This window comes from Penicillium roqueforti, assembly GCF_015533775.1.
Source record: "Penicillium roqueforti strain LCP96 04111 chromosome Unknown scaffold_32, whole genome shotgun sequence".
Taxonomy (NCBI): Eukaryota; Fungi; Ascomycota; class Eurotiomycetes; order Eurotiales; family Aspergillaceae; genus Penicillium; species Penicillium roqueforti.
The window spans coordinates 86380-101447 of record NW_024067596.1 but is presented as its reverse complement, the minus strand read 5'-3'; the positions used below and the strand labels follow the sequence as shown (position 1 = coordinate 101447).

General features: G+C 48.6%; 5 protein-coding genes across 5 annotated transcripts; 3 read left to right on the top strand and 2 right to left on the bottom strand.

The window, feature by feature from the left end:
* Positions 1 to 248: 248 nt before the first annotated feature.
* On the top strand, positions 249 to 2193 carry LCP9604111_8384 (acyl-CoA synthetase; the record flags this gene model as incomplete). Its single annotated transcript, XM_039076521.1, has 4 exons — positions 249 to 549; positions 608 to 909; positions 959 to 1863; positions 1926 to 2193. The coding sequence occupies 4 exons, from the start codon at positions 249 to 251 to the stop codon at positions 2191 to 2193; spliced, it is 1776 nt and encodes a 591-aa protein (XP_038925590.1).
* Positions 2194 to 2427: 234 nt separating this feature from the next.
* LCP9604111_8383 (uncharacterized protein) lies at positions 2428 to 3755 on the bottom strand (the record flags this gene model as incomplete). The annotated part of the gene is made up of 2 exons (XM_039076520.1): positions 2428 to 3554; positions 3617 to 3755. The coding sequence occupies 2 exons, from the start codon at positions 3753 to 3755 to the stop codon at positions 2428 to 2430; spliced, it is 1266 nt and encodes a 421-aa protein (XP_038925589.1).
* Positions 3756 to 5942: 2187 nt separating this feature from the next.
* On the top strand, positions 5943 to 6685 carry LCP9604111_8382 (Frag1/DRAM/Sfk1 family protein; the record flags this gene model as incomplete). The annotated part of the gene is made up of 3 exons (XM_039076519.1): positions 5943 to 5965; positions 6026 to 6498; positions 6549 to 6685. The coding sequence occupies 3 exons, from the start codon at positions 5943 to 5945 to the stop codon at positions 6683 to 6685; spliced, it is 633 nt and encodes a 210-aa protein (XP_038925588.1).
* A 214-nt stretch (positions 6686 to 6899) lies between these two features.
* On the top strand, positions 6900 to 7582 carry LCP9604111_8381 (MARVEL domain-containing protein; the record flags this gene model as incomplete). The annotated part of the gene is made up of 4 exons (XM_039076518.1): positions 6900 to 7043; positions 7098 to 7210; positions 7269 to 7394; positions 7444 to 7582. 4 exons carry the CDS (start codon positions 6900 to 6902, stop codon positions 7580 to 7582), a joined length of 522 nt encoding a protein of 173 aa, XP_038925587.1.
* Positions 7583 to 7703: 121 nt separating this feature from the next.
* Positions 7704 to 13570, bottom strand: LCP9604111_8380 (exoribonuclease II; the record flags this gene model as incomplete). Its single annotated transcript, XM_039076517.1, has 7 exons — positions 7704 to 10787; positions 10844 to 10850; positions 10954 to 11086; positions 12063 to 12113; positions 12205 to 12503; positions 12568 to 13398; positions 13455 to 13570. The coding sequence occupies 7 exons, from the start codon at positions 13568 to 13570 to the stop codon at positions 7704 to 7706; spliced, it is 4521 nt and encodes a 1506-aa protein (XP_038925586.1).
* Positions 13571 to 15068: the final 1498 nt, after the last annotated feature.

Here is a 15068-nt window from a genome sequence, read left to right as displayed (position 1 = left end):
TGCAGATACAGCGAAGAGACGGCGAGGGAGCAAACCCGGAAGGCTGCGAGGAAGCATTTAGAGGAAAAGAAGAAGTGATCAAAGGGAGGAGGATGAGAGAGATGTCCGCAATTGAAGCCAATCAAATGTTTTCGATTTCGGAACGTCACTGTCATGACATCAGCTTGTCTTTTTGCTCGAGACATCTCAATTGCTTCTTCTTATTCAATGGGTTTCTACTATTAAAGTTCAAAATTTCAAATTTCAAAATGTCTGGTTTACTTTCCCTGCTTTCGCGTACGAATGCGCGCGTCTGCTTCACCCCGCGGCGAATGCCTCTCAGCGCCAGACTCTTGTCGACTCTTCCCAACACACATATCTTCCGCGCACTCCAGAGCCATGACCCAGAAAGCCTGGCCGTCGTGCATAGCATCTCTGCCCGATCATTCACCTACGGTAATCTAATTGCCGACACCGTTCTCGCTAAGGAGGACCTGGAACAAAAGGCCCAGGGCCAATTGGCTGGCGAGCGGATCGCCTTCATCGCGGAGAGCAGCTATGATTACGTCGGTACTTGCTGCCTTGAATCCCGTTGAAGAATATACGTAGAATCCTAATAAGCTTACAGTGATGATGCTGGCGATCTTTGCTAGTGATGCCATTGCGCTCCCGCTCTCGCCGGCTTTCCCGGTTGCGGAGCTGAAGTATATCTTGGACAATTCACAGGCTAAGATGCTGTTGACAACTCAAAAATATGCCAATAAAGGCCTGGAAGTTGTGGACAAGGGATTGGAGCACGAGCCTGTGTTCTCTATCCGCCGTAAGCTCACAGAGGGCGCCTCGAGCAGCGAAGCTGTAACCCTACAAGATTTGAAGCAGCCTTCGTCCGGTGGGTTGATGTTGTATACATCTGGGACAACGAACCGACCGGTAAGCTCAGTTAGTTCCTGCGCCCAATGAGCTAGCTAACTCGGAACAGAAAGGTGTACTCATCCCCCACTCGGCAGTGGCCGCGCAGGCATCTTCACTATTAGAAGCATGGAAGTACACGTCGGATGACCGGCTGCTTCACTTGCTTCCCCTCCACCACATCCACGGCGTGGTAAACGCAATCGTGGCGCCAATAGTAGCAGGCTCCTCGGTCGAGTTCATGCACCCCTTCAATGCGGAAAAAGTCTGGAAACGACTAGCAGCACCCTTCCTCCCATCCAACAGCTCAAGATCACCCGTCACATTCTTAACTGCCGTCCCAACAATCTACACCCGCCTCATGGCCACCTTCCCGGAACTAACCCCAGAGTACCAAAAAGCCGCCAAAGAAGGAATCTCCCCACAAAACCTTCGCTTGAGTATCTCCGGCTCGGCCGCCCTACCAACACCGACTAAAGCCGCCTGGACAAAACTCAGCAACGGCAATGTTCTCCTCGAACGATTCGGCATGACCGAAATCGGGATGGCGATTAGCTGCGGCCTCGACGTCGCAGACCGGGTCGACGGCAGCGTCGGCTGGCCGCTCCCAGGCGTCGAAGCCCGACTCACCGACCTCGAAACGGGTGCTGTCATTCCAGTGGAAGACAAGAATTCCAATGGCCCAGAACGCCAAGGCGAGATCCAGATCCGCGGTGAAACAGTCTTCGACCATTACTGGGACAACGAGAAAGCCACGCGCGAGAGTTTCGTTCAGAGCGATGATGGAGGCCGACCGTGGTTCTGCACCGGCGATGTCGCGATCCGTCGAGTTGTTGACGGAGCTGGTAGTGGAGCGAGCGGAGATTGGGCTCGGGGACCGATGTATTTCATCCAGGGGCGGAAGAGTGTTGATATCATCAAGACTGGGGGTGAGAAGGTTAGCGCGTTGGAGGTTGAGAGGGAGTTGCTTTCTCTGTATGTTGTCACATTCCTTTCAGGTGTTCACTTGAAAGATCTGTACTAACGATGGTGCTTAGTCCCCAAATCACCGAAGCTGCAGTTGTTGGTCTCCCATCTGAACAGTGGGGCCAGAAGATTGTTGCGGTGGTTGTTCTTTCTCCCGACGCAGCTACTTCGGGTCATAATGGTCAACCCTGGGGCCCGCTGGATATGCGGCGCGCGCTGAAGGATTCTCTTGCTCCTTTCAAGATCCCGCATGAGATGAAGGTTTTGGAAGCTATTCCGAGGAATGCAATGGGTAAGGTCAATAAGAAGGCACTGGTGAAAGAGGTGTTTGGTGCATGAAAGTCGAACACACTGTACAAATTGAGAGCCTACCTAAACATATGTTTGAGGTAGGTGATGTATATCTACCCGGAGAAAGGATGTACAACGATCTGCATAATAGAACATTGAAGATTTAAATCATTTGTTATATTGGAAATAACCGAAATCGCTTGCTCTTAATCCCAAATTCATATCATCATATCAAGGCCTGTGCCCGGCAAGATAAAAAACCAAAGAGTTCCAAATATCCACCTAGATTCTACGGTGATCCTCATTCTCAATGCGAGTAGCGCTCGAATCCACACGAGGATCGAGCTTGTTGGCAATGCTCGAGCTGTGAGGACCAGTGGTACCAGTGGTAGTTCCAGTGCTAGAAGTATTGTAGCTACTGCCAGCAACAGCATCCTGATGACCAGTAGTACCAAGACCCGATCCACCAATCACCGAGCCACCGGGAGCGGTAGTATCGCGAGTGTGGGAGCCGTGGGTAACAGTACCAGGCCCAGTACCAGCAAGAGGAGACTGGTGCTGAGGGTAGCTGTCACGGTCCGAGTCAACGCGGGGGTCGAGCTTGTTCGCAATGTTGGAACTGTGGGGTCCAGCATTTGTGCTGCTAGTGCCAGGGGTAGGAATCGGACCACTGTGGGTAGCGCCAGTTCCAGAGCCCAGGGTAGAGCCGTGGGTGCCTGTAGCGGTGCTGGGGTGAGTAGACCCAAGACCAGGACCGGTGCCGGTCAAACCAGTGCCATGGATAGTGTCAGTACCCAGGGCAGAGCCATGTGTGCCTGTAGCGGTGGTAGGGTGGGTAGACCCAAGACCGGCACCGGTGCTATGGGTAGTGCCAGATCCCAGGGCAGAGCCGTGAGTGCCAGAAGCAGTGGTAGGGTGAGTAGATCCAAGACCGGCGCCGGTTCCAGTCACACCAGAAGTGCCATGGGTAGTGCCAGAGCCCAGAGTAGAACTGTGGGTGCCAGTAGCGGTGGTAGGGTGAGTAGATCCAAGACCAGTGCCGGTGAGGCCCTCGTGGCGAGCACGGTTATCACGGTCAGAGTCGACCCGGGGATCGGCCTTGTTCGCGATGTTTGAGCTATGAGGGCCGGCATTGGTGCTGCCTGTGGTATTGTGGGTAGATCCAAGACCAGCACCTGTGCCAGTCACATCGGAGGTGTCGTATGTAGTACCAGAGCCGTGGGTGCCAGTAGCAGTGGTAGGGTGACTAGACCCAAGACCGGCACCGGTGCCAGTCACACCAGAGGTGCCATGGGTGGTGCCAGAGCCCAGGGTCGAGCCGTGAGTGCCTGTTGCGGTGGTGCCGTGGGTTGTGTCATGGGTTGTTCCAAGACCAGCGCCAGTCACATCGGTATGGGCAGCACGGTTGTCTGAGGTAGTTATTAGTATTGAATTCTGAAGGATGAGATGTCAGGTGAGGTGAATGACAAACCTCTATCACTGTCGACGCGGGGGTCAAGCTTGTTGGCCAAGTTGGACGAGTGAGGTCCATGGTTGGAGGACTTTGTCGACTCGTGGGACTCGTTCTTCTTGCCAGTAATGGCCTCTTCAGCCTTGCGTACAAACTGCATTTTGGTAGTGATGGTATTTATGAAAGTTGAAGTTGATTGAAGTTGGTTGAAGGTGTTATCAAGTAGATATTAAATATGGTTGATGAAGGTAAGATATGAATTGATCTCATTAGGAGAAGAAGAGGGTATTTATATCTCCTTTGTACATAGACATACTCAGGCAACCATTAGAGTAATGATTTATGACGTTCGTGGTTTCAATGTGATGGTGTACAAGCATCACGAATTTAGGTGCGACGATCCACGATCCTCTATCGGATACGATGTACATGGATGGATTTCTTATGGAGTTCTTATTAGCTACATGGTCAGCCACTTAACTCAGTGTACTGTCATAAGAATGTTAAACTGGCTATCATCCTTGATCTAAACGCCAAATATCAAAATCCAAAACAATTGCGTCATGGTTCAGGCTTTGCCAAGAAATATGTATGCCAACTATATGCACCTGGGCAGTACATATATGTACATACAATTGTACTCAGCACATCCTAGTAATCCTATAGCCAACCAGAATAAACTGGAATGATATCACTGTGGCTAAAGCATGTATTTATCTTGTTCTTATGTACACCGTAGTCTCATCTTTGTTGTACGACCTTGTACTCCGGACTTGTGATAGGGCGTGGAAGTCGAAGCAAAGAAGACTTGTAACTTTATTTATTCATTATTGAAGTTTGTAGCTAGTGGCTCAATTGACAGATATGAAACATATTCACACCGTACTTTCTGTCAAAGAATAGTCGCAGTGGTGTAGTCGCGTGGCTACGTCATCGGAATTTATGCTAACTAGCCACTTCGGGTATATCTCCGACTAGCCGCAATTCTCAAGAGCTTACTTACTGTCACCTGATCTATCACTAACTACAAACCAATTTCAATTAACGAGAATGGTAGAATTTCAGTACTCTTTTGACTGTCTTTGTAGATGTTGTTTCCTCAATTTAACAAAAAAAGTTAGGGAAAAACGACAGATCAATAGGGTGGAAGATTGAAATTGCGACCAGCGGTGGATATACCCGAAGTGGCTAGTTAGCATAGTCCCCGGTCACATGACTGGGATATATGGTCTCTTCATCAGACAAGTGGCAATAACCATGATATTCTGAGAAAACGTCCACGCGTCCTTCGTCTGGGATAGTCGTTCGACATGGAATATGTGACACATGTCTCCTTAATATCTTAATACCTTAATTCAGGACCTGCAAAGACCCAATCCCGAAGCCCAACTTAGTGAGATTGAGGAAGCCTACGACTTGGTTATTCGGACCGGTAGTATAAAGCTACACTGATGAGTGATTCAGTGGGACCTTTTTGAGGGTCAGTCAAGAAGACCTCTAGTCGTTGATGGCAAGGTTGCCCAGGTGCTAGACCTCGCTCTTCCAAGGCCCCTGAAACAATCAGTTGAGCGAGATAATCAGGGCTGCAGCTCTAGTCATTGCAGTGCAAAGTCAAGATTTATGGGCCTTGCTAGGTGAGATCACCTCTCAACGTAGCATCGCTGAGAATATATCGACCTAGAATATTTCCAAGCTTCGCCATTCAACGATTGCTTAAATCCCTCTAGCTGACGCATTGGTAGAACCATTGAGAAAAATTACCGAACAAATTTCCACAGCTTCTGGATGTACAGTCGTTGAAAACGCAAGATTACTTCCTGTTCAATCGAAAATGAGGTTGAAAAAAGCTCCGAATCTGCTGATGTCAGCATCCGGTCGCTCCGGTCCGGGTGGACACTCCGAGATATAAGCTGTTCGCCATGGAGTTACATACATGGACAGTCTGAATTCGGTAATTCGGATCTGTGGGGTTGCATTTCTACGCCCTTGGGGATTTGTACTGCCAGGCGTAGATCCGGCGTTCCCCCCCTTGCTTGCGATCCTTGAATTTTCACATGCGCGACAATTTACATCGAAATTGTTCAAAGGAGTGTCCCTTGCAAACAATCATAATACAAGCTCTTCCCAGACAACACAGTCTTTCCGCCTGAAGATCCCACCCCACGGGTCGCGTAACAAGCCATGTGGATTGTCTCGTTCTGGATATTCCCCTTGGTATCCGGGTGCATGTGGATTGGTGAGAGTCAGAACACGAGGGAATAAGCTTACCTGAACTAATGGCCTTGTAGCTATGCTGGTAGCCATGTTGTCAACCTGGGCGGCGGATGGAAAGCCAATTTATTCCACCATGACCGATGGGCTCAAAATTCCGTGAGTCTAATCAATGAACCTTGGCCCTCGGCGCAACATCGAAGTTAATTCAACAATCAGTTACATTTCCCATATTGGGGCTGAGAGACTCAAACCGCTGTTCATTGCGGGAAGTGCAGTAACAGTCGTATTCATGGATCTCGGTCTCATCTCTGAGCGTTGGCTTCGTCATGCCGGCCAACTTGCCCGAAACAAAGGGAGGTTTGACAAGATCTGTGCTGTTGGATCGATTCTTTTCTCGATCGCTGGGGCTGTAGGTCTCATTCTGCTGTCCATATTCGACACCAAGCATCACTCAAACCTTCACGACGGGTTTTTGGCTATGTTCATAGCATGCTACGTGGTCTGCGCCCTCCTGGTATGTATGGAATACATCCAAATCGGCCGATTTTACCATCCGCAAGCCCGGATTTTGTTAGTGAGCTTTTTCATCAAAGCTCTTTTCATCATCTGTGAAGTTGCTGTCGCTATTGGATTTGGCGTATGCAAAAGAGCCGGAAGAAACAGGAACGCAGCTGCTGTTTTAGAATGGGGTAAGTTTTCAGCCCTGTCAGATTGTGCAAGGAAAAGCTAACTTCAGTAGTTGCCGCTCTTATATTCGCATTCTTTGTTTTTTCTTTCATCATTGATCTCCTGCCGTCCGTTCGTACCAAGAGACACGTTCCCCAGGGTGAAAAGTATACTCGGCCGGATGTGGAGAATCGACCAGTTGACTTTTAAGTCGCGAGTACAGTCTGACAGCATATAATAATTATTCCATAGATACTCGTGGATGTCAGAATGGCTTTTGCCAATGAGAGACCAGTTTTGACTTTGGCCACATGTGGTGATATCATCCCTGGGGAAAGGGTGAAAACCCCGAATCTCTCGAAAAGGAACTCTGAACACTTCACACTAATTCAAGCAATCAATAAATTAATACCTGATCATCAACATGGGCTTCTTCAACCACCTCTGTGGTTTAATCTCAACCATCGCTCATATCATCCAATGCATCAGTTCATTTGTCGTCCTCGGGATCACAGCCTGGGCAGCCCGCGAGACGAAAACCCTTACGGTGATATTTCCCTTGGTGGTGGTATATTTCCCCAAGGTCTTATCTTAATATGTAGAGATTCTAAAATCCTTCCAGGCGGTCCTCACCCCAATCCTCGACGGTATAACACTAGGCATCAGCTGCTTTACCCGACGTCGCAGATGGCAGGTTCTCCCTCTGCTTCTGACGGACGCAGCACTTTCTTACCTGTAAGCATGATAGTATTAAGCACTCTTTTATACCGGTAACAAATGCTCTCCCATTTAGCTGGCTCACTGCATTCATCTTTCTGGCTCAGGATTTCAACCAGGTCAGCTGCAGCATCCACCTTTGGAACCACGAGATGGTATGTAGCCGGAAGTATGCGGCCGAGGCATTCAGTTTCATTGCATTGTAAGTGACGTTCTTTTGACGATCAATCCACTCGCTGATCGCACGGCAGCTTTACTACATTCGGAGCTATGACATCCGAGGTTTTGTATGCATACCTGCCGAAGAAAGATACCCCAATTCAGGAAAGGAAAGATGGGGCGACGAACCTGGAGCATAATCTCCAGGGTGCCGGATTAATGAACCCTTGAACAGAAAGTACCTGTGAATGCTGAATAACGATGTCCAAGGCATGAAATCCTTCAATTATATAAAGATTGGCGATGCCTATAGGAGATGTATATGATACAGTATTGTACAAGTCACCCAAACTCAAGCCCACTCACCCTTCCTCTCGAACGGCTTCACAAAACTAGTCGCCTCCATAGTCACCTGTAGAGAGGCCATATCGACAGCCGTGATATGAGCTTCGACCGTGCAGAAGATATCCAGCTTATCTTTATCTGGGAAATCCGGAGGGATGGTGACGGAGCAGTTCACGCCAAGACTGGTGATGACGCCGGAATACTCCTCGTCCAAATGTCTAGGCCTGGTACGCGGGGTGCGTAGCAGACATGGGAATGTGACGGGGAGATTGCACTCGGAGAAGTAGAATGCACGGAAGAGGAGCATGCAAGCCCAATGTTGTGCGGAGTATTTGTCGAGGTTTCTGAGACGTGTGCGCAGGGGTTGAGAGTAGATAAGGTGAGCGTCGATGTCAGATTTGGAGAAGGGGAGGAGAGAGATGGGAATGGTGTTTGTGTCATTGGTGGTGATTTCAGTAGGAGTCTCTGCTAGATCGGCTTTTGCTAGATCGGTCTCTGCTGGGTCCGTCTCTGCTAGGTCCGTCTCCACTAGATCGATCTCTGTAGAATCTGGACTATCAACAAGAGCGTCAAACTGACGGCCGTGTTCATGCTCGAAACGCAATGCTGCCTCGATCTGGTAGTGCGCAATAACATCCGTGTACCGGCGCAGCGGACTGGTGCTCTTGACGTACGTATCCAAGCCCAGGGTGTGATGCTTAGTTGGGACTGTAGAGGAGTAGGCCAACGGTACGCTGAGCTCATAGAAACCCTCACCGCCGAAATTGGACAAGTTTTTGTTGGTCACGCGTCCGTACTCCGGGTCGTACCACGTGCCGTCGTAGACAACGGGGATGTTGCGTGCGGCACAGAATTGACCGGAGATGTGCCCGGCCAGATTCATGATCAGGGAGACTAGATTGTCCCGGGATTGGTCGCGAACGTCGTATGGATCATAGGATTGCACATCGAGCCGGATGACTGGGTCACCGAGATAGTGGCGTCCGGTTGTGGATTGTAAATCGTATGGCGGCATCGGGGCGTCGCCTGACTGGACTGAGATAGAAAGATCTGGGCTAAGAGGAGTGAGGTCCATGGCACCATTCTTTCGACGGGTCTGGCGGAATGCGAGCATGAGTTGACGCATGATGTGGAATCTATCTTTGTCCTCGGGCCGCAGGCCTTGTTGGATAGTTTTACCCTCAGGTATTGATGGTTCGGTGAACTTGCCACCGATGGTGAATGATTCCGACTGTTCTTCAGAATCGGGGTCGAAGAAGTCGCGCAGTGTTTTGTGAGTGATGTTGATGACATTGTGAATTGTGCCGTTTTTGATTTCACTATCCAAGATCTCTCCTCGAAGATTCATCTTCGCACTGAATGTGAGTACCGGCCGACCAGCTGCCAAACTGAAGTGGGGTTCAGTGAGAGCTTTGGGAAGCATGGGATAGGTGCGTTCCGGGATGTAGGTGGTGAAGAGTCGAGAAGCTGCATACTGAATGATAGGGTTGTCATTTTTAATAAAGGCTGTCGGATTGGCAACGTGGACATGCACCCAGAAAGTGTTACGAGATCCTGGCACGGGCTCCAGCGATATACCGTCATCAATTTCCTGCGCCGTCACATCATCCACACAGTAAACTGGGAGATCTCCCCAATCCTTTCTCAGATGTTGCATGGAATCCTGCAACTGGTCGGCAGTGAGCTTGCTGCAAGATTCCTCAATCTCTTCCCACTCCATGTCCCTTGCGAGGGATATCCCATGTCCAGGAAGCATCAGATACTGGTCAAGGGGTAAAAGGTTCTCCCAAGGCGCTATGATGCCGATCTCCTGCAATAAAAGACGGGTTGAAGCCTCACTCAGACCAAGAGTATTATACATCCCGGTGGCACGCATGATATGTGTTGCTGTTGATCTCAGAGTGCCCGATGGCATGACAATGGAAGGGACCGAGTACAGCTGCAGATATTCAATGATCATTTGGTCATCTGCAGTAAATTTCTCGGTAGGAAGTTCTCGGAACACTAGCGGGTTTCCATCCTGACCAGGCGAATACCTGTTGGAGGATGGTCCCACGCTGGACATAATAGTCGGAGAGCGGAGCCTTCTGCTAAGGCGAATCAACCGCTGTGCTTTAGTGATGAACCGGTTCATAGGGTGGTCTTTAGATCCCTGCGTGTCTTTGCGCATTGTGGCACGAACACAATGTTCTTGGTGTTCATGAGTCCAGTCAACGACCTGTTTGACAATATTGGCGATCCGTTTTGGCTGCACGATATACATCCGGCTGAACAAGGAGCTGCCATCTTTTTCGATGAGAAAAGGATGCCGGCGAACAGCTTGATGGACAGCAAACATGTTGACACTAGTCAGCTCCGATTCCTCAATGCCAAGAGCAGTTGTTGTCAAATTTTCAAGGCTCAAGCATAGAACTTCGGTATCGTCTGCCACCTTATCATGAAGATCATCCAGTATCTGGGAATTTTCTCTATAGAATTTCAAAACATGAGTCTTGAAGTTGCTCATCATCCTCAGAAGAGGAGCGCCCAGTGGCCTTGGAAGACCTCCCTCGGGGGTCAGTTGAATATCTTGACATGCGATAGCCTCGTTATCCGGGAACCATGGCGTGAGGGGCTCGACAAGTTCGGTAGGTGCAAATCCTTTGATAACATAGTCAAGCTCCGTGTTGGAGCAAATGCGCCAATTCCCGTTGCCATTGTAGAACTGTTTCTGTTTGTGAACAGACCGCACGTAGATTCCGTAATTGAACACCCCGTCCGCGTTCAACCGGGCGATTAAATCGCCCTGTTCGAGGTGTTCACCTTCAAATTCATCTTTGTCCATAGCCTCTTGGTTAAACCTGTTCGGGTCACCCCAAGCATCGATTATGTCTCGGCCGTTAGGCATTGTGCCAATCGATTTACCAGGTATTTCCAATGGCCGATTCTTGGAGTCGGATCGGCGCACCGGGTCCAAATCATTGGGGTTGCTATCCTGCCATTTCTTCAGGTACTCTCGAATGTCTCCATGTAATTCGAATTGGGACCGAAGGAGGATATTGCCATCGATAGGAACTCTTGGGGGCGGCTCGTCTGGATCAGCTGTTTTCTGCTGGGATAGAAGAAAGATTAGCGGTGAATAGCAAAATCTTCTTTAGTATGACACACTTCACTACTGGTTGGAACAGCCTCAGCTGACCCCAATGTTCTCGTGGTGGACGAAAAGCATCGCCCCCCAGACAACACCGGAAGATGAGTGGCGGATGCGATCGACGCACATTCTACGCGGTTGTGTCGCCATGTGCAGAGCACAGGTGACAAATTTGCACCAGTCAGCTTCTGCAAAGCCCTTATTCTTGTAAGTGCCATTGCCAGAGCTTGCGCATAATGAATGCGCCGGTGGCTCGAAAACTAAGTATATTATGCCGGCAGTTGCTATACCGCCATAGGCGGTATAGAAATTGTCCCGTGATTTTGGTCGACCAATCACATTGCAACATAGAAGTATAGAATTCTGTTTATACCAAAGAAGCTCACTGGATGAATAGTCTCATAGTTAGATTATTTAGATTGAGTTGTAGCTAGTAAGAACACATCGATATCAATCGATGGCACGCATTCTCTCTAGGCCATAAAATACAAACTATAATCTCACAGATAGGCCATCGCATAGACAGTAGCTCCCGAGGACATCTAATGAGTACCCTTCCTTGTGTCTTAAAGTCTGTGGTAGACATTCTGCCCGGTTCCAATTCTTGTCACAATGCAATAATCCACAAAAACAATGCCAACTAGTAGAATGCTGTGGGTATACCTAGTACATCTTCAAACCACTGGTCATTTCCCAAATCCATTGACTGCATCCAGGCCATCTGATCTAGATCTGGAATATGGTGATTGCGACTAGTCATGTCAGAGTCAGCACTTTGGCATGGCCTGGTCCCCATATCTTGTAGCTGAGAAGCCATGGTCCATCGAGCTTCAGCCCACAGCCGACATTTGGTCAAAAGCTTAAATAAGAGCTTGAGAAAATGATCATTGAACTGAAGTTCCGGCTCTTTGCTACTTAGATCGAGCTTATGGAGCATACAGTCCATCGTTGATATCAGGTCGACTGTATTCCGCACCGCTTGGCAATCCCATTGTGGGTCTTCAAGTGTTGATAGATATTTCAAAAGTGTGATACTCAGAATCATCTGTGACCAAAAGTGAAAGGGCTGGCCGAAAAGTTTCGAGCAAGGAATTCTGTAGAACTCGTCCAACCACGATTTGATATTCTCGACCGACTGCCACAAACACTCGGGTCGTTGGAATTCCAGTACCACCCCGCCGTCACTAATTCGTCCAGATTGATCTAAAGAAAGCGAGTCTCGACTTATCGAATAACCTAGTTGATTTATGTATAATTCGACGTATTGAGCGTGTGTATTGAGGATGTCTGCGGGCTAAGCCTGGGTTTCCCCAGGCGAAGGTATCAGCAACCACAGGGGAGACAATCTGCTAGGTTATTCACGCGGGAAACCACTTACCTATATGGTAGAGATCTGGGGGAAATGAAGATTTTAAGTCATGCAGCTGTGTTCGTAAAGTCTTGAGATAGAAGAAACGAGGAGCTGAGGCCGCTGCAGGAGCTGTTCCTGTACGAGTACCACCTATCTCGTCCTGTTGTCGAACATAATCCGCTTTTTGCTTTAACAGCTGCAAGTGTACTTGAAAGACAAATAATTCATCCGCAGGGCATGACTTGGTTAGTGTGATGACCCGAAGCGCCTCTTCCATCTGAGGCGTCCATCGTATAGCGTCTTGACGACCGAGATGTGACGAAACACTAGGATTAGTCATAGTTTGTTAGTATGTGTTGACCGTAAGAGGATCACAATGATTATGCGCACTTGGAGCTCAAAATAAAACACGCTAGTAATGCCCTCTGTCTTTCCAAAAAGCCGTCAGGCAATTGATCGTTAGGGCTGTGAGGTTCTTCAGCCTGCCCTTGGGTAAGAGACATAATGGCTTTCACGTCTGGAGAGGATGGTTTGAACAACCGCAAATCATATACTATTGAAATGGCGAGCATCATTAGGCGAGAGACAAGATCCGCTCTGCCAAGAAAGGCGTCGGTACTCCATGCTAGGTAAGTCAGTAATCCAAGGAGCAAGTCGATATTAGACTGGACTTCGCGCAAAGCAGACGTGAATAGGATACGCTTCAGCTCCTCAATTTGACCCAGTCTTTCTTGCGTCGAGAATATGGTAACAGTGTGGATGGCTTGAAGTAAGAAAGGCCTGTTTTGGCGCAGATACGAGTTTGTCATGTCTGGGGTAAAATCGATGAAAGGAAAACATGGCAGCATTCGGGATCGGAAGAAATCGAGACGCTCATCTTCTTGGGTCAGATTCGGTGGTGTTGTGACGATCGAGTCCGTCGCAAACGTCGGCCCCTCACTGATATTCAGCCCAGCGCTGGTGTTTACCAAGGTTCCATTCGAATGAGACGTGGATGATGAAATAATGTTTCCGTCGAGGGAGAGAGCTGGTTGAAGTGGCTCAGGTACATTGGCGGAAGTCCCCGAAGCCCCCTGGGAAACAAATGACTGCATTGCAGATAATAATATCTCCATCTTGTCTTCCAGCCGAGCGATGCGCGAATCAGACGATCCGGCTGCCTGAGCATTGCGTCTGCGAACCGACTCTGATGGCTGACACCTTTTCTTGAGACGGAGACATCTGAGAGAATCATTAGCTGAATATCATCTGATTAACAGGCCGGTAGTCATTGTGACCTTTCACACTTATCGCCGTTTGGGGTACGCACACATCGGCTCTTTGCCTTGTAGCAATGCGTGCAAGCTTGGCCATATGTGCTAGATTGACTGAGAGCCGGGTTTGATCTCTCCATGTTGCCTGGACAAGCTATGCTAGAAGACAAAGTAGGTGAACAGGATTCCAAGACACTTTCTTGTTCAAACGGAACTCCGCCGGTAACTCCGTCTCAAGCGGATTTGGCCCCGAAGTCCGCAACCCGGGCGTAACAAATTGTTGAATGAGTAGTATAATATTAGATGTTCTATAAGAGTATACTCTCAAGTTCTATCCTTAATGGAGGGGACATGAAACAGCTCTTGTGAGCTCACAAGAGTACCGGTTATACCAAATCGACTACGGAGTGCTGCATCGGTAGAATCGACGTCAAGAGGCAGCCTTAGTAGAACAAGCATTGGATAAAAAATGCTCATTTAATATTGGTGTCTCACTCGCAAGGGCTTCATTAAAAAAGAAATTCTTGTTCCACCAAGCCGGTCAACCAGATTTGTAGATCTTTAGAAGCGTCTAGGTCGTTCCTCACTGGTGAAATATCGACAGCAAAGTCGTGCCAGTAATAGATTCTTCTCGTTTCGGTGTCGCGTAAAGATTCCCCGATATATCGACAGCTGTCGGTCAACAAGAATAAGCGTACCATCTTCGCTAACCCCTACCCTTGTTCGTGCCCAATTCGCCATCCCTGTCCTTTCAAGGAGGTGATGCGCCAAGCCACGATTGTCAATCAACTATGCGTTGCTGACATCTATCGGAGACGCGGCCGAATATTACCTATCATATTAGCAAAAAGGCGATATTAGCCCCACCGAAAGTGCGTCTGCTCATCAAGATCATCATGATTATTGCCAAGGAGTACTCTGCACGAAGTACAGTCTTTCGATTATGGTTGCAGGATCAGTCAAACTGCCATCTGATTGTAAGGGATGTGTCATTCATATCTAAAAATCGTGCATAGTCGTGCTCTCGCCTGCATACTCCGTTTTCCGTATGCCATTCTCCACGTAACGGCATCAGATTCTACATTCCAGACTCATCTACGGACTACCCGAGAATAAACTTATTCCTCCTATATTGCATGTCATATACCAAGATCTAGTGGTCCCCGAGACTCAAGCTACGAACTATCTCATTCCCGGTGAACTCCTCCGAAGCTGGGTTGCCACTTTTCAAGACATGGGATGAGGATACACCGGTAATTTGACTCGTGCGTTAATCCATGCTCTTGATTCAGCCTATCAAACCGCGTTCTCTGCGCGGATTCGTACATGGATCTATAGTTATTGAGCTATACCTCCCTACCCTGCTCTCTCGCCCGGAAGCACCAATGCCCGACCTCTCCAACCTCGTAAACATGCCACTTTCAGCATAAGCCCGGCGATCCTAATCCCCCAAGATATCGTATTATTTTTCCTCTGACCGAAAAGATCGCCAAAGATCGCGAATTGGCCGGGGGAAAACGTATTCGTTGTCGCCAACCCCGTCCACCTTCATATGAGTCAAATATGATTATTAACAGAGCTTTCTTGTCACGAGTATCATTTCTTGATTGTATTAAGCGAGACCTGACACAAGATCGA